We start from the raw sequence: 20,328 nt of genomic DNA, 5'->3' as shown, positions 1-20,328 counted from the left end.
TGGTTAGGGCAAAGAGCTTGGAATCCTGAGGTTCTTAGTTCGAGCCCCACAACAGACTGCCAGTCTGGGACCCTAAGCAAAGACCCTAAACCGCACACTGCTGCCCGGGTGCTGCACAATGGCAGTTCACTGCTCCCTAAGGGGATGGGTTAAATGCAGGGAGTGACTTTCGTTGCTATGTATTAGTGACAGTGTAGTGACAATAAAAAGCTGGGGAAAAAATCCAACATCAGAGAACCAAAAAATATGTCTGATCAGGTAAGCGCTATGTCTGTAAGCAAACAACTTTATAGGTTTAGCTCTGGTGTTTGAGGGGAGGTCAGACTGCTGTAAAGCAGCCCTCTGAGTCACATGACTGATTTACTGAAGGATCTGACCCTCCTAGGTTTGTGTTTGAGAAGAGCAGACTTTATGGAGCATTAATACCCCAAAAATGCTGCATATTGAACTGAAAAATCTAAAATTAGTTTAATACTTTGGGTCAAAATTTGGATCAAACTCCAGGGTTGATTTAAAATGATTTAATATTATGAAAAGCCACTTTTACTTTAACATTTAGAGTATTTGCTGCCTGACTTTAGACACTAACTGTTTATAAGCTCTCCACAGAACCTTACAAATGAAATCTGACATAGTATTGCTTACAGAAACTAAAGCAAGTCATGATGACCGGCTATAACACACTTAAAACAGGTCAAATCTAGGGTTAATTAGACAAATCAAACTATTTCAGCTTATTTCCTTAGATTAATCTCTGGTTTTGGAACGGCAAACTGAAGGTAACCTGCTCTGTTTCCATGAAGGCATCCCAATCAGGTCAGCCATACTTTATTTTTTTTTAACTCCACCAAGGAAAACCAGGTTCTGAACACACTCCTGGAATGACCCGCCTGCACTCCTGAAAGAGAAAACCTGCAGAGAAGTCTGCTTTAAAAAGACTGTACGGCACAAAACACCACCAGATAGACTCCATCGTTCATAAAAACTCGCTGACAGAATGTCAGCTTTTATATTGTAGGAAGGAAAGCAGACGTTAAAAAAGGAACCAAAGCCTCTCTGCTTTTCTGCTCTCCTTAAAAGGCTGCAATCTCGAATCAGGGACAAGAAATACAAATAAATACACTGCTCAAAAAAATTAAAGGAACACTTTGAAAACACAAATCCTGGTGTTTATTTATACTGATATTGACAGGGTGATGTGTTAGGAACAAAAGAATGACCTATCATTTGATGGAAATGAAAATGATCAACCTACAGAGGGCTGAATTCAAAGACACCTCAAAAATTACAGTGACAAAAATGATGCGGCAGGCTAGTCGATTTTGCAGAAATTTCATTGCAGCAACTCAAAATGGTATTCAGTAATTTGTATGGCTCCCACGTACATGTATGCATGCATGACAATGTCAGGACATGCTCCTAATGAGGCGACGGGTGGCGTCCTGGGGTATCTCCTCCCAGATCTGGACCAGGGCATCACTGAGCTCCTGGACAGTCTCAGCTGCAACCTGGCAGCCTCGGATTGATCGAAACATAATGTCCCAGAGGTGTTCTATTGGATTTAGGTCAGGCGAGCGTGGGGGCCAATCAAGGGTATAAATTCCTCCCTCCTCCAGGAACTGCCTGCGTACTCTCACGACATGAGGCCGGGCATTGTCATGCACCAGGAGGAACCCAGGACCCACTGCACCAGCATAGGATCTGACAATGGGTGCAAGGATTTCATCCCAATACCTAATGGCAGTCAGGGTGCCGTTGTCTAGCCTGTATAGGTCTGTGCGTCCCTCCATGGATATGCCTCCCCAGACCATCACTGACCCACCACCAAACCGGTCATGCTGAACGATGTTACAGGCAGCATACCGTTCTCCACAGCTTCTCCAGACCTTTTCACGTCTGTCACATGTGCTCAGGGTGAACCTGCTCTCATCCATATAAAGCACAGGGCGCCAGTGGTGGACTTGCCAATTCCGGTGTTCTGTGGCAAATGCCAATCGATATCCACGGTGTTGGGCAGTGAGCACAGGGCCCACTAGAGGACGTCGGGGCCTCAGGCCACCCTCTTGAAGTCTGTTTCTGATTGTTTGTTCAGAGACATTCACACCATTGGCCTGCTGGAGGTCATTTTGTAGGGCTCTGGCAGTGCTCCTCCTGCTCCTCCTTGCACAAAGGAGCAGATACTGGTCCTGCTGATGGGTTGTAGACCTTCTACGGCCCTGTCCAGCTCTCCTGGAGTAACTGCCCGTCTCCTGGAATCTCCTCCATGCTCTTGAGATTGTGCTGGAAGACACAGCAAACCTTCTGGCAATGGCACGTATTGATGTGCCATCCTGGAGGAGTTGGACGGCCTATGAAACCTCTGTAAGGCCCAGGTAGCGCTTCATGCTAACAGTAGTGACAGTGACCCTAGCCAAATGCAAAACTGGTGAAAATGTCAGCGGCCTCCACCTGTAAAACCTTTCCTGTTTTGATGGTCGTCTCGTTGTTGCCCCTCTAGTGCACCTGTTGTTAATTTCATTAATACCAAAGCAGCTGAAACTGATTAACAACCCCCTCTGCTAGTTACCTGACCAAATCAATATCCCAGAAGTTTAATTAACTTGATGCTATACTCTGATTACAAAGTGTTCCTTTAATTATTTTGAGTAGTGTATATATATCTAAGATTTTTTTTTTAATTAGAGTGCCAGCTAATGTGTTCTTTAACTTCTATTATCACCTTTCTTTATCTCAGACTTCCTAGTTTCTTAAAGGAAGATTGCGGTTCTTGGTGGTAATTTAATTTGCTGATACAGAACTGTTACTCTAATTATATTTCACCCAACCAGAGAAAAAAAAACTGTTCAACTTTTCCTTATTGTGAGCAAAACGGACGCAACTCCATCAGAAATTCTATACGCTGCATAAGTAACACAGATGTTAATCTGTATTTAAAAAAAATCTGCTCTTTATCACCCATGCAGAGAGATGTCTGGATTATTACATCTAAAAGCAGATAAATCTCCCATCTTGGCCCTGGTCCAAATCATCCCTATATTCCTACACACCACACAGACTGCAGCTTTCCCTTTCATCCTCCACCTTTTCACTCCTAAACAAGTTTGGCTTCTGTTTTATTTTTGAATATCTATTTTTTTCTTTTTTTTTCTGAATTCCTTTGTTGATTCATTGGAAGCCATTAGTGTGCCTCTTTGTTTACCCCCGCTCTCGCGATTGCCTTAGATGTTTTTAGGGAGACGCTCCGCTCCAAATGGAGGCAAGCCCTGCCCGTAATAGCTTGTGACAGGTAATCCAAACACATAACATTAGAATAAGAAGCAGACATTGATCCAACAGACTCAAAAAGCCCCCGCAGGCAATTGCAAGAAGTCTTCTCGCAGTTGCAGCATAGTTCAGAGGGCTAAAAATAGTCGGTGTCATTTTGTGGAGAAATTCCCGGGAATTTTAGCAGAAATCCCTGCCACTAATGGTCACGTCAGTTTAAGTGTTTTCCAGATATCTCCGTCACAATATTTGTGCTTCTTCTACTGGAATATTTAGTGTCTTTATGCTCTGATGAGGTAGAATATCTCTCCAAGGCAAAACGGAAATGCGTGGATTAATAAATCAGTAGGTGCTGCTGTAGTGTTCGTGATGCTTTCAAGCTCTTCTTATAAGCAGAGTTCCCTCCCAGCAGTTCTCATCTCCATTAGGAGAGCGGGACGACACTATTAGTTAGAAAATAGCCGGCTTTAATCTGACTGCTGTTGTCTCTGCTCCAATCCTGGCTGGTTGGGTTTGGGATGAATGTGTTAAGGTAACTGTAAAAGCCCGGGGTGAATAGTGCACAGAGTTACAAAAGTCCCCCCTCTTTCTCTTTCTCTGCGCCGCATTTCTCCCTCCAAGAAGTCTCTGCGATTGATGTGCGGCTTTCAGGAGGATTGTGCAAGGTCAAAGTGAAAGCTGAACTTTGGAAACTGTAATCCAAAGTTGAAGAAGTGAGGAGAAGAAAGGAGGAGAGTGTCTTTGAGCGGCACTGAGTTACTCAGAGTTATTGAAGGCTTGACATTGACTTTAGAGAGCAGCTTGTAAAGGCTGTTTAACCCTGTCAAGCTATAAGTGAGTGTTTTTCTTTTAACTGGGTGTTAGGGTTAACACTCTTGGAAACTGAAAGTTTCTATGAAGAAAAAAAAGAGTTGGCTGAAGACGTTATTAAAGATTAGACTTGCACAGTCAGGCTTTCTGTGGCAGAGACCACGTACTGATTTTCTTTGCGTTCTGACCTTTAGATTCCAGTTTTAAGTGATTCCAGCACTTAATGGGGTTTAAATCTTTCCAATAAAGGAAATTCTAAGATGGTTCAGATACCGAGATCAAACCTACACATCTTAACTTCTACTGTTATTTAATAAAAATGCATCTCTGTACATAATGGTCTATATTTTTAGAGCCTTTATATAATAACAATATATATAATAAAAAACATTTCAGAGCGGTTTTAAATAACTGCAATAGCAGATGACATAAAATATATTAGGGCTGCAACTAACAGTTTTAACATCTGATCTGTTTTCTTTCTTAAATCAGTAAAGAGCAGAAAAAAGTGCTACATCTGAGAACTTATTTTTATTTTTACAACATCTGAATCACTATGCTAATTGCAGATTTTGCGAATAAGGTTTTGTTCTAAGTGCAATATTCAATAGTTTAGTTTTGGATCAATTACTGTCTTGAGTTGTTCTTTGAGCAAATGGCATATTTTAATGTCTGTATCCTCACATTATGAATTTTCATTTAGTTGAAATTGTTTATTAATCAATTAATTGCTTTTAATCTGCGTAATTGATTACGCCCTAAAGTGCTTATCATTTAGAAGGCATCCCCTCTCATCAGCCGGAATAAACAGGAATTATCTGGACCTGGATGGTCTGGTTTTTATAGGATGGCAAAGAAGGGATGGGATGATTTCGGTGATTCAGTCTTGCAGCATGTTCTCCTCTGCCCATACTGTGTTTATATAGCATTATACAGTGTTTGTTTGTGTCATATATCACGTAGGAAGTGTAGTTTCTGTGTTTAAATACCATCAGATCGATGTTTGGCGTACATGAAGGTCCTAGCTTATGGATGTCGGATTATATAATCTATTTTTGAAATGTTCACAGATTTACAATATGGCGTACATTGGAATTTAGACTGAACCTTTTAGATTCTTTAGGTTAAATAATTACTGTTTAAACTTTTACCAATATAGACCTGTTATACGTCTTTAGAAAGCTTAGATTCTCCAAAATTAAATTGTGAAGTTCATTTTATGGAAAAATTGAGCACCATAGCAAAATTTATAAAGATACAGCAGCACATTTATCCACGTTTATCCAGAATTTTTAAAATACACCTTGTGCATCCTACATTTGACGTGATTTTATATTCCATTTGTCAGTAAGGGTCCACAGATTAAAAGTAATCCAGCATATTTGTAATAAAAACATTCCATGAGGAGAAAATCACCACATAAAGTCAAAACAAAATTGTGCCTGTCGATTTCGTTTTGAGATTTGACACAGGGACAGCCCTGGAAGCGTCACAAGCACTCCCTATCAGCCACCTTCTTTAGGCAGGATTCCCCCAATATTATTGCTCATAAAGTCTGGATGTTATTGGTTGAGTCCACATGCAATGTTTGGCTATATAACCAATGAAATTACCTTTAAAACAAGGGTAAGCATGGCTAACTTGAACAATTCTGATCTTGCTCTGTCCCGGTTAATAAAAGCCCGCAGGCACGTCAAAGACTGGATCATTGCACACTTAGATAATTAGAAAGAAGGTTAGAAAAATGGAAAAATATTTGCGTCATCAAAATGCTTTAGTGTGATTTTGGAGTTAAAATTGTTGTATAAAAACAAAAAGCACAATTTGCAATAATTTGGTACATTTGGAGAGGTTTGGAGGTTTTGGTGACTCCAGAAGTTAACAGTCCCATAACTCCGGAACTCTGATACCTAGAGGTCTGCAATTTTTCCGCAGTTGTGGTTGGCATGATGCAAAACAAATGTAATACATTCACACATGCCTATTTACAAGTATGTCTTTGTTACTGTTATTGAAAAAAGACCTATTATTTTTGAGAAGAAAAAAAAAATACAAATTTGAGTAACTGTTGCTATCTTCATTTATATTTTCAGGAAACTAGAAGGTGTTAGCTTTCAAATGATGTATCACACATGTAATTTGGGCTCACAGTTCCTTAGTTATTTGCTTTTCTGTTTGGGTAAGCAAAAAAGTTAGGATTGCTTTAAATTAGGTGAGGGTTAATAGGAGCTTAGCAGTAGCTTTATAGACCAGCCGCTGTGACTGCTTAGGCCTTTGTTTATTGTCATCTTGAGTAAGAAAGTTGTAAAAGTCAGTTATTTTATTGTTAAGTTGTTTTATTCTTACATTTTAAACAGAAGCAGGATAATTCCTGGTACAGACGTGGGCTCCGTCCTTGTTGAAAGCTTCCCTGATATTTAATCTGGTTTTATTCCATCTCCAATTAGACTCCTATTTGGTTATTTTGTTGCACAAGACAAAAGTTTTATTTTCTTACTCTTAGTGTTGTAGTCAAGACCCCTCCAACCGAGACCAAGGAGTACCAAGACAGAGACAAGGCCAAGACCTTTAGAGACAAATACCAAGACCACATAAGGTCTCGTTCTTGGTACTCCTTGGTCTCGGTTGGTGTGGTCTTGACTACGAAACTACTCTTACTCTTCTTTACCCCTGCAGCCAGTTAAACAGGAGCGTGCAGCGCATCACAGCCACATACCAGACCAGAGAGTTCATGAGCTGACTAATGAAGCCTGTAGACCAGATTCACAGGCCTTTCTGATTAACTTCTATCATGAAGCTATTTCTGCTACTGTATATATATATATCTAGTTAAACAAGGTCTGTTTATTTACATTGAACAGCGATGACTCTAAAATGAGTAAATACTTGTTTATTTCTCATAGAAGAAGCTGGTATTTATTTATTTTTTTTTTACCCTACTATGATATTGAATGGGTAGAATAATGAGACAAAATGTAAGAAAATAAAAGAAAAGAAAAAATTGATTTACAAGAATAAAAGCTTTTAATCAGGAATGTTTTGACCTAAGTGGTTTGTAAGTAGAGGACTCTGTGTTTATTTTTAGGCCTAGTTCAGAGTGTAATTCCCAGCATATTGAAGCAGTGTGGTCATCTTCTAATGGAAGCTGTATTAAATCTTTTCTCCCAGATGAAAAGACCTGAAAAGACTCTGGAAGAGAGACGCTCCAGTCTGGATGCAGAGATCGACTCTCTGACCAGCATCCTGGAAGACCTGGAGAGCAGCTCGCCCTACAAGCCACGAAACATGCAGGTACGCCTTTAAGTCAACTCCATCCATCCATCCATCCATCCATCCATCCATCCATCCATCCATCCATTTCTTTGTCCATCCATCCATCCACCCATCCATCCATCCATCCATCCATTTCTTTGTCCATCCATCCACCCATCCATCCATCCATCCATCCATCCATCCATCCATCATCCATCTATCCATCCATCAATTTCTTTGTCCATCCATCCATCCATCCATCCATCCATCCATCCATCCATCCATCCATCCATCAATTTCTTTGTCCATCCATCCATCCATCCATCCATCCATCCATCCATCCATCCATCCATCCATCCATCCATCCATCCATCCATCCATCCATCTATCCATCCATCAATTTCTTTGTCCATCCATCCATCCATCCATCCATCCATCCATCCATCCATCCATCCATCCATCCATCATCCATCTATCCATCCATCAATTTCTTTGTCCATCCATCCATCCATCCATCCATCCATCCATCCATCCATCCATCCATCCATCCATCCATCCATCCATCCATCATCCATCTATCCATCCATCAATTTCTTTGTCCATCCATCCATCCATCCATCCATCCATCCATCCATCCATCCATCCATCCATCCACCCATCCATCCACCCATCCATCCATCCATCCATCCATCCATCCATCCATCCATCCATCCATCCATCCATCATCCATCTATCCATCCATCAATTTCTTTGTCCATCCATCCATCCATCCATCCATCCATCCATCCATCCATCCATCAATTTCTTTGTCCATCCATCCATCCATCCATCCATCCATCCATCCATCCATCCATCCATCATCCATCTATCCATCCATCAATTTCTTTGTCCATCAATCCATCCATCCATCCATCCATCCATCCATCCATCCATCCATCCATCCATCCATCCATCCATCCATCCATCCATCAATTTCTTTGTCCATCCATCCATCCATCCATCCATCCATCCATCCATCCATCCATCCATCCATCCATCCATCAATTTCTTTGTCCATCCATCCATCCATCCATCCATCCATCCATCCATCCATCCATCCATCCATCCATCCATCCATCCATCATCCATCTATCCATCCATCAATTTCTTTGTCCATCCATCCATCCATCCATCCATCCATCCATCCATCCATCCATCCATCAATTTCTTTGTCCATCCATCCATCCATCCATCCATCCATCCATCCATCCATCCATCCATCCATCCATCCATCCATCCATCCATCCATCCATCCATCCATCCATCCATCCATCCATCCATCCTATGAGTTCATCTCAGACCTTTCTTTACAGCATTCGGTGATTAAACATTAAAAGCAACCCACTAGACTGGGTCCGATGACAACCTAAACCTGTTCATATTCAATCAAGTTGGGGAAACATTGTTGAAATATTAGCTGCCTCTGTGTTTTTTGCACCTTGGAAACTTCACCCTTGTGGACAGCAAACTGCCTTTGCACCATGACTATGTGTGATTATTGCTCAGACAGATGTGGAAGTCAAACACTAAATTAATTTGATTGTTTGAGAAAACCAAAGTTGCTGCCATTCTCATGTTCACAGATCTCCAGAGTGTGGCCTGTTCTGGTCAGACAGCATTCTCCAAGGTTTTTATTTTACATCTTGCATCAGCCAATGGAAAATTTTAGCTTTTTTCCATCAAGGCACTGAATGCGCCTTCACACCCAGTGTGCTCAGGCTGCGGAAAGATACAGTTGTAATCGATGTCACCTCGAAGGATTCAAACCTCTGAGACGGGCGTTGTCAGTTATTAACATATTGTCTGTCAGATATTACAAATATCCTTCCTTTCTTTAAAAAAAATGACGATGTGGCATCATGCTTAAGAAAAAGAAACGCACTGATGGCAGGAGTCCTGACCTATATCATTAATCGATTCTAGAAGACATTAAAAGGCAAAGCCTTGGGCAGTTCACTAAATTGTTTGACACACAATAAATGTAGGACATATGAGTAAAAGGATAAAAAACACTCCAATGCCACTGTGTTTAGTACGAGGAGGCTCTTTAGGGGCTCATATCAGCATGCAAACCATGTCTCTGATGAGATATTGGAGGAAAACTGTAATACCTGAAGGGGTGGAAGGTTACTCAAGTTTAAAAGGTGTTCTATAGATGGTTTTCGGTGTTGTCCCAATGAATGACTGAGAGCAGAGCTAAGGTAGTAAATAATTGACACACCTATTAACTTAGCTACAAATGAGGGCCTGTCCTCTTATACAAGATGCACACGCTTAGATCTGAGAGTCTTTATTCATGTGCAAAGGGAAGCTCCTCGCTCTGGTCGAGGGTTCAAATGGGAAACGCCGTCATTGTTGGGAAATGGCGCAAGACGAGATTTTGGTTCTCAACCAGTCTGAGGAACCTGGTGGTTTCAGGGAAGTTCACAGCCAGACAGATGGCGAGGGACTGATGGCTGCTGGTGTTGACGTCCTTTGGTTTGGGGACTCCTGGGTTTGTGGTTAGAACAACGGCGGTGGGGGGGGGGGGGGGGGGGGGGGGGGGGGGGGGGGGGATCAAATGTTGGAATGATTGCCCCACTCTGAAGAAAACAGCAGATACCATAAGATAGGAAGTGAAATCATACTTGTAAGGAGAATGAGGCGAGTAAGTGTGTCTGCGCGCAGCGCCTTGCTGCAGATGAACGTTTTTTTACATTTTGTCACGGCACAACCGCTAACTTCTGTGTATTTTCTAGTGGTTTGACACTGCTGACCTACACACAGTTATGTATAATTGTAAAGTAGTAAATGTGGATCTTGTTCCGTTATTGTCGAAACCAAGCAACACGTTTCATACATGGAAAAACAAACAAAAAACAAATGGAATCCAGAAATTTCCTAATCAAAAATAAGGTTTTTAGAAGAACCTTGTTGTTTTTTCAGATTTTTATTTCGCATTTTTTGATTTGATCTATTTCAAATTTTCTTTTTTCTTTTACAGATTTGATATTTTTCAAATTTCTCTTTGTCAGATTACATTTTACAGATCAGATTCTCTTCACTTTTAATTTCTAAAACTCAATCTGACAAACGAAATTGAAAAAATACAATTTGAAAATCTATAGAAAATTTAGATAATAAAGTATGAAAAAGAAAAATTTGGAAAAAATGGAAAAGTATGACCAAAATAAAAGTAATAATTTGAAAAAATATATATATCTAAGAATACAGTTCTTATTCCTTCCTTTCAGGGATAATGATACTAAATTTGCTCCATAAATTAACAGAAATCTTCAATGTAATCTAACCTCAGTGTAGATCTAGTTGGACAACATCAGCAAACAAACAGCGTCATTAATTAAGACTGAGGGACAGAGCAGCTTTAAAGCAGATTTAGGTAACTGCAGACTCAGAGAGCTCTTCAGTTCATGGTCCCTTTTAGGGTTGTCAAAAGTATCGAAACTCAAAAAAGTATCGATACTGAAATGTTGTATCCGGATACAATACTCGTTTTTAAAAGTATCGATACAGTGCCGTCACCAGTGGCACCTAAGCAGTCATTCATCTAAAGTGCAGAATAGAGGACAATGCACTTTCAGAACACTGTGTGATTGAATAATTCTACGCACTTTTCAGTTTCAGACTTTTTTTTTGTAAGAGGTGCAGCTGCTGAAAATTATTTTTGTTTCTTAACCGGTTTGGCTAGTGTCATTGCTATCTGTTCAAAGCATAGCCAAGGAAGGAACACTTAATTTGAATTTTATAAGTTTTTTTATCAAGCTTGCTTAATATTATGCTATATATACAACCTTTATTTTGTTTATTTATTGTATTTTATTTATTAATGAAAATATTTCTGTAGACTTTTGGAGTCTTTGTTTTTATCCTTGTGGTATCGAAAATGGTATCGGTATCGAATATTTTCCTTAGTATCGGTATCGAGTTGAAAAGTTTTGTATCGTGACAACCCTAGTCCCTTTATAAAGACTTTGTTACAACTACTAACCTGCTGAAAGATGGCTGCACTAGCAAAGCAACGGAGCAGGTAAGGGTATATTTTATTAGAAAAGCGGCAGAAAGATCCATGGTAACTCTTTAGTGTCTCAGGTGGAAGAAATCTATGAGCTCTAAAATTCACCATCAATGAAAATGAGACAAACGGAGAGTAGTTTAGGAACAAATGGTGCAAGGTATCCTGCTTGCTGTTTGCAAAAAGCCTTGAAGAGGTTTCATTAGAGTAGATGAAACATAAACATGCAAACTATGGAGAGGAATTTACACAGTGCATAACCCTGAACTCACTGTCTTAAAGGAAAAGCATGGTGGTGGAAGCATCATGCTGTGGGGATGCTTGTTTGTTTTGCTTTTTTTGCAGCTGGTTAAGTGGATGTAGGGCAGCATGGATGGAAAGATGAAGCTAAACAGAAACACATAAAAAACTGGAGGGAAACCAGCTACAAAATACCTGAGATTGGGTTGGAATTTACCTTCCACCTAGACAACTACCTGTTTTATTTATAAATATATTTACTATAATATGTATACTATGATGGACTGCTTTAGATTAGAAAATGTTGAAGCGCGGATCTAAATCCAGTTTAGAAAATCCCAAAAGACATAAAACTAAGATTAACCACATTCAACATGACTGAATAAAAATATTGCTCAAGGATCCCTGATCTTTAACAGGAACTGTGTTTTTCCTAGAACCTGTTTAGTTTGTTGCCTCCCAGCTTCTTGTTCAGAGCAAAGTAAATAAACGGCGGCCAGGTGCTCATGCTGAAGTCCTGTTGATTTACTAATCTATCTGTAAAGTTCAGAGCTTCACAATATTTGCTGTAGTAACATCTTTTTAACTCACCATAGGTCATTCACCCGATAGGTTGTAGGTAGTTTGCAGTTTTGTTTTGCAAGATCATTTGTTATTGTTATGGTTCTAAAAACGTCAGGGTAGTATAGAAAAGACGTTTCATGTTATGGAAACAGATCTTTTCAGTTCACATCCTTAGCAAAACAAAGCAACGAGTGTCTCACTTGGCAGCAGATTTCTTAGAAAAAATAGGTTTCGGATTAGCTTTACAGGTGTAATATTAGGATTAATTCATATTAAACCAACTCTATAGTTATTATGAGTTTTTAAAAGTATAAGAAAATGTCAGAGGTTTAGTCTCTACATCAGAGGTCACAGATTAGTGGACCGGAGTCTGGATATTGGATCCACCTGCTGGCTGTTCTGGACCCAACCTGATTTAATACATAAAAAAATTACCACGTTGTCCGATGACAGTGTGTAACTTAATTGCGCTGCTTCTCCTGTTAATAAGGTAAAGCCCTCCGAAGCGTGCGTCGCCAGGCTGCACATGATGCATATTAGCCAATGAGCTGCTGTCAGTCTGGGTTGCTGCTGCTGCTACTTTTAGACGCAGCAGGCAAACCTGTGGCAAGCCGGGCGATGGGAAAGAAGGAGAAGATGAAGAGAAATAAAGAAAGAAAACGTGCTGGAAGAACTGTGGTGAACTGGTGACAGAAAACTGAAACGGCATGCTAAAAGATAACTCTGCACATTTAGAGTATGTTTGGCTCAACCTGCTGCTGTGAAGCAGGATTCTCCACTATGAACAGAATCAGAAATAAATATGGATCCAGACTCAAAATGAGAACCTTGATATGTGCTTTTATTTCAGTGTTAAATTCTGTTTAAAGTAACAGATTATAATTAAAAATGTCTCCGAACCTTTACTGGTTGATTATTTTATTTATTGGGACCCCGCTGATTATTAATTGGTTACCCCTGGTGTATAGGTAGAGACTGAAGCAATGCATGATAGATCTATCTGTGGTTCCTACATTTTGTAATGAGGGTTGAAACTTTTTAAAAATGTTTTTACAGATATAATTTTCTCACTCGCTTTAAAAGCACAGAAATATTCAAATAGATGAGTAGATGGAAAAACCTTCATTGTGGTAACGAAACATGCCAGGGATAGTAATAGACTTAGACTTAGACAGATTTATTTTGTCATTGTTTATACACGAGTGTATACAAAACGAAATGTAGTTTAAAACAGCTCTAGACAATATCCTTTTTTTGAAGTACAGCCTTGAAAACAGTAATAAATACATAAAAAAATAGTAATATAAACATGTGATTGCATATTTACAGTTCTAACATACATTTTTCTTATTTTATTTTTTTAAATAAATAAAATAACCCATTTTACACAACATTCAGCAGTCTAATGGCAGTGGGGAAGAAACTGTTATAGAATCTGCTTGACCTGCATCGGATGCTTCCAAGCCTAATAAACTGTAAATCAGTAAAGCAGCACCTATCCTGAGTCTACCCCGGTTTCTATTAATCTGTTTATGTTTTAACAAAATAAAGATCAAGATAAGTTATACCCTTGTTTCTTTTGTGTTATCGCCTTATAAAGACTGATGATACAAACTCAACAGATTCTTTAATACGAACTAATAATAGCATGAAAATGCAGAACTTCATCTGAAAATTTTAACCATATATTGTAAAAATATAAAAGAAATAGAAAACTTTTTTTTCCCTAAAAATAAATGAAAACATTTACATCTAATTTGACTAAATAGAAACAGAGGAAGTATGAGAGGAACTAGTTTAGGAAGGTCTATGTGCATCTACTTCTTGGTCTATATCCAAAACTCTACAGTAAAATGAGGAAATTGTTATTCTGGGTATAGTACAGGCATCCAGGCATTAAAGAAAGTTTTCCATCACCGTTCAGGAGCTGGAGAAATGAAATAAATCCTGAAAATCTAACAAAATCTTTACATAGTTTAATGAGTTAGGAGCGCAGAGACTATCGAGCAAACAGCTGATGTTAATGGGCCTTTCAGACAGCTGGCATTTAAAAGACATTATTTACTTTATTCCAACAGGCACAGTAGAGTTTATCACAGTTCATTGTGTGCTGAAATGAGATTGTAATGCACACAAGTATCATTAACCACTCATATTAGCAACTGTGCACTTAGATTGGTGATGCTGAAAACAAATCTTGTTACAACAAGCCATGGTTCTCCTCTCTTCCCAGTACCGGGTACTACCAGCCATTCTTTTAATGCAATGGAAATCTGATAGTTACCGCGCTCTAAATGTTCCTTTGCTGTCATTTTACTGGACAGCACCATTTCTTTATGTCTTTCACATGAAAGAAGCAATTGCTTTAACTTTACTGTCTCGCATTAGCAGGAGGTTCAATGAGTCCAGGGTTTCTGCAGGTCATTGAAAGTCATTAAAAGTAATTAAATCATACTTTTTTTTTTTTATTAAGGCCTTAATTTGCTTTAAAATTATTAAATTCTTGCATTATTTACATTTTTACATAAAGCATTTAAAATGCTTTATGTAAAAATAAAAAAAAAGTTTTTAAAAACAATTTGGTCAGATATATTATATCAGATATAACTGATCGTAGAGAAGAGCTGCTACATTAACCTGCAGCTAATTTATGACACATGGGCAGGGCTGCTAATAATTCTGCCCTGGACTATGAAGCAGGATTAAAATATTTTGTAAACATTTTTTTTTCTTCCTCTCACCTGATAATGTGTGTCATCTCAATTATTCTCTGTTGGTAAAATTAACTGTATAAAATGTGGATTCAGGCAATGTATCAATATTTATAGATTATTTAATAAAGTATGGTTACGGATGTTGGCTTTTAATTATATTTCAATGACAGTTACATAGTTAATGATTGTAGTTTGGTTTCAGATTTACAGATCTACCCCCATCATAAGCCCCATGAAAGAAATCCTTAATATTAACCTTTGGCACAAAGTGAGATTCAGTGTTTGAAATTTGAAAAAAGGAGATTTCATTCAATGACATTAAAGTCTGATACAGACACATAAGGCATCCAAAGGGAAAGGAAACCTTTTATATTTAACACTCTTGATATTCGCTACCATCAGAGAACCCAGATGAAGCTGAAGATGCCCCTGATTTCTCCTCCATTCCATGCTTATGTCGCTGTTGTTAAGGAAAGGCTCTTTGCAACAGAAATGGATTCAGAAAACAAACATGTATTTTTATTATTGGGCAAAGTACGATTTAAAGTCTCCTTCCTATAAACGTTTTTACCCTCCAGTCTTCAAGATGATTGTGATTGCATTGCATGCATTAATAACCATATTTTTCTTTGACGTCTATAGACCAACGCAGCCAGTGTGGTGACTTTTTAAGGCTACTCATTTCTTAGTAGTTTCCAGGGTTACTGCTATGATTTCTCATTATGTGATGCTCTGACTGTTGTTTTTATTACTTGTTTCTCTTATGTGGATCTTAAAATATCCTGGAAATAGATCACCTCTCTTCTCCTCTATCATATATATTAATGTGGTCATCTCAGGCAGCAGCTGTATTTCTATTGCCTGATCAGGAGACGTGTGTCGTAGCAGCTACCTTTTTCATCTTTGCTCACAGTTTTCTTTTTTTAGATATGAACAGGGCTTTTTAATGTCTCCACAATAATATTAACTCTTGCCTTTGTGGCTGTCAGTGGTGTGACTGTTGGACATCCCTACACATGATTCCGCCGCCCCCTTTACCAGACAGTTGGGATGGTCCTTTCAAGCTTTCAATCCTCACCCATGCATCATACTTATTATTTATTAAGAACTCTGCTTAATACATTTAAATAGAAATGTTTTTAATATCCACCACAATTGGTATTAAAACATTTTCTGACTCCAGTTTACGCTTGCATTCGGTCTAAACTGACTCGCACACATTAAAGAACATGAGCTACATTTTCATGACACAAATAATCAGAGTTAAATCCTCTTCAGATCGAACATGCTTCATATAATTCAGTTCAGTTTATTTATATAGCGCCAAGTAACAACACGTCATCTCAAGACACTTTACAGTCCACTGATCCTACAGTCAAATTTAAGGGAAATCAAAGGAAAACCAGTTGATTGCATCGACTCATTGACTCAAAGGCAATCCCTCACACTAAGCATGCTTGAAGCGACAGTGGAGAGGAAAAACTCCCTTTGAACAGGAAGAAACCTCCAGCAGAAGCAGGCTCAGTGTGAGCGGCCATCTGCCGAGGCCGACTGGCGTTCAAGGAGACGGAAAGAGACGAGCTCCGAGCCAACTCGCATGTCAGAGGATGAAGAGAGCATGTGATGAGAACATGTGATACTAAAGATTCAAATTTCATTGGGTGCATGTGTGCAACGTTAGCATGACGTTTATCCACAGTTTTCCCGCTACATTAGACAGTTCTGCGCATGCTTAAAGGATTTAATGTGTTTGGACACTTGGTAGGGGTATACACACGGCGTGATGGGAACGTTTTATTTAGACTTTTATTTATTTTAGTTAAACAGAGGTTTTTAATATCCGATAAAAGGTTTTCAGATTGGAGAAATTTCCCCCCTGTAAACGTAGCTAATGATAAAGCCGCCACACCACGCACCCTTCGGTTAAGGAAACATGGAAGAAATAGATGTCATAGTTTTAGGCATTCAAGGAAGGATGTTTCTACTCAGAAAGGAAACGCACTAATAAAAAGACTGAACGTCTGTATCATTTCATTGAGCTTTGACTGCCAACTCAGCATAGAGACCTGTTTAGAAGCAGGTACTCAGCCAGGAGTCCAGGATGTCAAGGACAGCTCTTAATTACGCTTGGACGCCTCTCTTCTTGACTCCAAAGGTAGAGGACTCTTTGCATCCATTGTATTGCATTGCAACGAGGGCAGATTAATGGATTCTCCAAGAACCTCATAAGGTTCCAGTAGAGGTTTGACTCCATATCTTAATAAGGTCCAACATCTAGCTCTCCCTGCACTGAGCTTTGCTTTCTTAGCTGCCTTTCAATCTTCCGCGCCCCACAAAGTAGTGACAAATGCCTATAGGAATTGATGTCAAAGTCGCTTTCAACAAAGATAAGATAGAAGGCGGATTCAGAAACACATATGGATATAAAGAAATCAACATGTTAAGAAAATCCAAGGCTTCACACCCGTTTAAAGGAAAAACTGACCTGTTGACTTGACAGTTTTATTTAGGCCACATTTCCCTGCAGTGAGAACAGGGGCCTTAGCAGCAGGGTCCAGCCATAAATCCACAAGAAAAAGGAAATAAAGAAGATTGCCTGATACCTATATATACATACAACCAACATCTGCTTAGCTTAGCAGAATGACTTCCCCTTTGAGGTAGATTTTACCTCAAAGACCCTTTTAAGCTCACCAGCACCGTTACATGAATGTCGATATGTTCTTCTTTTAAACAACGGTCGAGTCCTTGCCTCCGCATTAAGTGTCAATGAGCTTGTTTCCTTTTCTTCCCCCAAACCAAGGGAAGAGAAAAATTTCATTAATTATCTCTATAGATACATGTGGCAAAAATAAATACCTTCTGCTAAGTTGCCAACGGGGCTGTTTGAATATGTTTAAGACATATTGTAACATCTGGTAATTTAGCTCATGTTCATATTTTCTCCAAACTGCTGAAGACCTTTGATTAATAACATGCATTTAGAAAACCAGTTAAAGGAATAGTACACCCAAAACATGATTAGCCTTCATTTTCTACTCACCCCCATGCTGAACAACACTCTGGAGTACTTTTTTGATATCTCAAATGCATCTGGAGATCTGGGAGGCTTCTTGCTGTCTGCTGACATTCAAATAATGGAGGTCTATGGCGCCCGAGGCAGAAAGGTCCATAAAAGTCCACAAAAAACGTGTCAATATTCCTCCATACTGCTCGTCCAATGTATTCTAAGTGTCCTGAGTGGGTAGCGTCCATAATTTACTCGAAACGAAGTCATTTAGAATGATTTTAGAGCATAAACAGTAGTGTATAGGATTTCCTAAAAGTGCGTTCACGAGTCTACGGAAACCGCGGCAGACCAAACCAGATGAAAGTGCGCATTCAGCTCGGCAAAGAACTCATGCTCTTCCTCAACACTGAAGTCCTCAGACATTTTTCTTTCGTTGTTTGTTTCTTTGCACAGGTAAACAGCATATTTCTTCTTCTACGCTTGCATTATCGGCAGAGCAGACTCTGAATGCGCACTTTCGTCTGGTTTTTAATTAACTAAATTATTAATTATTATGACTTGTTTTTCTTAATTTTACAACATAAATGATCATTATAGCTTTTATCTAGTAATATTGCGATGTTAATCTGGTAATGTTACAATTTCATTCTCTTAGACCTAATATATTTTTTTTTTATTTTGGCTTTATTTTCTTAATTTCAAGACTTGAATGTTGTAGACCTAATGTTATGACTTTAGTCTAATAATATTATTACATGACCTCGCAATAACAGCTTTTATCCGGAAATGTTACAATTTTACACTTGTAGACTTAATTTTATAACTTCATTCTAGCAATTTTTCAACTTAATTGTTGTAAACCTAACGTCATGACTTCCTTCTGGTAATGTTATTTTATTTTCATAGACTTAATATAATTTATTTTCATAAAATTAAGATTTTATCTTCAGAATTTTTTTTTTTTTTTAATGTTGTAGACCTAACATTCCGACTTTAATCTGGTAAAGTTACCATTTGATTCTCATAGATTTATTATAATTACTTTATTTTCATAAAATTAAGATCTTTTTTTCATAATCCTCTGATTTTAATTTTGTAGACCTAACATTCTGACTTTAATCTGGTAAAGTTACCATTTGATTCTCATAGACTTATTATAATTACTTTATTTTCATAAAATTAAGATTTTTTTTTCATAATCTTCTGATTTTAATGTTGTAGACCTAACATTTCAACTTTAATCTTGTAATGTTACCATTTTATTCTCCTAATGTTACAATCTCATTCTTGTAGGCTTAATATTATGACTTCATTTTCAAAAGATTACAACTCTATTTTCATAATTTTATACCTAATGTTAAGGCTTAATCTGGTAGTAATGCGACCATAATCTGGTAATATTATGACTTTAGTCTTGTAATTTAAAAATTTTTTTTTGCAGACTTAATATTATGACTTAATTCTGGTAATATAGTGACTTTATTTTTATAATTTAAAAAAAGAATATATCTCTAAGTATGGCCCTGATGCTCCATCATAGGATCCTGCAGAATAACATTTTTAACCCACTTTTTGTTAAGCTTTGCATGCTACATTATGGGGCTTTTCCTTCTTGCAGTATTAGCTGCTAGTTTTAAAAGATCAGGAAAATCAACATAGACTTAAAACAGACAAGGTGAAGCAGCCCACACTATGAGGAAGCGGCTGGTTCTGAAAGATTCTGGCCTTCTAAGAGGTCATATGATTGTTTTTCCTAAATATAATACAGCAGTGCATTGCTTTCCTAGAGGGAAAAATGTGGATTTATATGTCAGAGCTGGAGCTTAAAAGCTTTTGTTGGCAGAGCTTTAAAAATGGATGAGCACCTGTGCAGCTGGAAGAGGGGCCAGCTCCTGAATGTGGCCATGCTGTAATGACCTGTAAGGATCAAAGTCGCAGTCCGTTTACCTTTACCATAATGGCCTGCCGTCACCGATCCACCGACATGTATCAATCAGGGATTTCTCTGCATCAGACAGTAAATGAGTCCCGCTCTTCCAGTGCTGCTGAGTTATCATGATGGCCTTTCATGCCTTCGCTTCTCCGTCAGAACTCTTTGCATGTGCAGTAGATTTAGCTCTCTGTCTCATTGGTTACTTGGGATACACAGAAACTCATGCACACTCATGCTGATTGTTGCTGATTAACTTGGCCTGACCTTTTCCCCTGCCCAGCTGGTCCTGTCAGTCAGCACTTGGTCATATTTAATACATTATTCTGCAGCGTAACAGTGGTGCATTTAGGCCAGCATTCATACTTAAGCTCGACCACAACAACTAGTTCACAATAAACCTCCATTAAAGCCAGCAACCGAGTTACCGTTGCTCCTGAGATGCTTTTTTCTGCCTCTTACATCATCTGGGAGAGGAATCCTCTTCCCCAAC

At 38.6% G+C, this 20,328-nt stretch overlaps 1 protein-coding gene across 1 annotated transcript in view; it reads left to right on the top strand.

Annotated features, from left to right (window-relative positions):
* LOC119795838 (LIM domain containing preferred translocation partner in lipoma) overlaps window positions 1-20,328 on the top strand; it is a 193,923-nt gene that overhangs the window by 49,359 nt on the left and 124,236 nt on the right. The window contains exon 4 of the mRNA XM_038304070.1: window positions 7,243-7,365. Coding sequence (XP_038159998.1) covers window positions 7,243-7,365 — 123 coding nt within the window. The remainder of the gene's footprint in view (window positions 1-7,242; window positions 7,366-20,328) is intronic.

Source organism: Cyprinodon tularosa, unplaced genomic scaffold, assembly GCF_016077235.1.
Source record: "Cyprinodon tularosa strain WSP-4 unplaced genomic scaffold, ASM1607723v1 ctg114, whole genome shotgun sequence".
NCBI lineage: Eukaryota > Metazoa > Chordata > Actinopteri > Cyprinodontiformes > Cyprinodontidae > Cyprinodon > Cyprinodon tularosa.
This window is presented reverse-complemented; position numbering and strand designations above follow the sequence as displayed.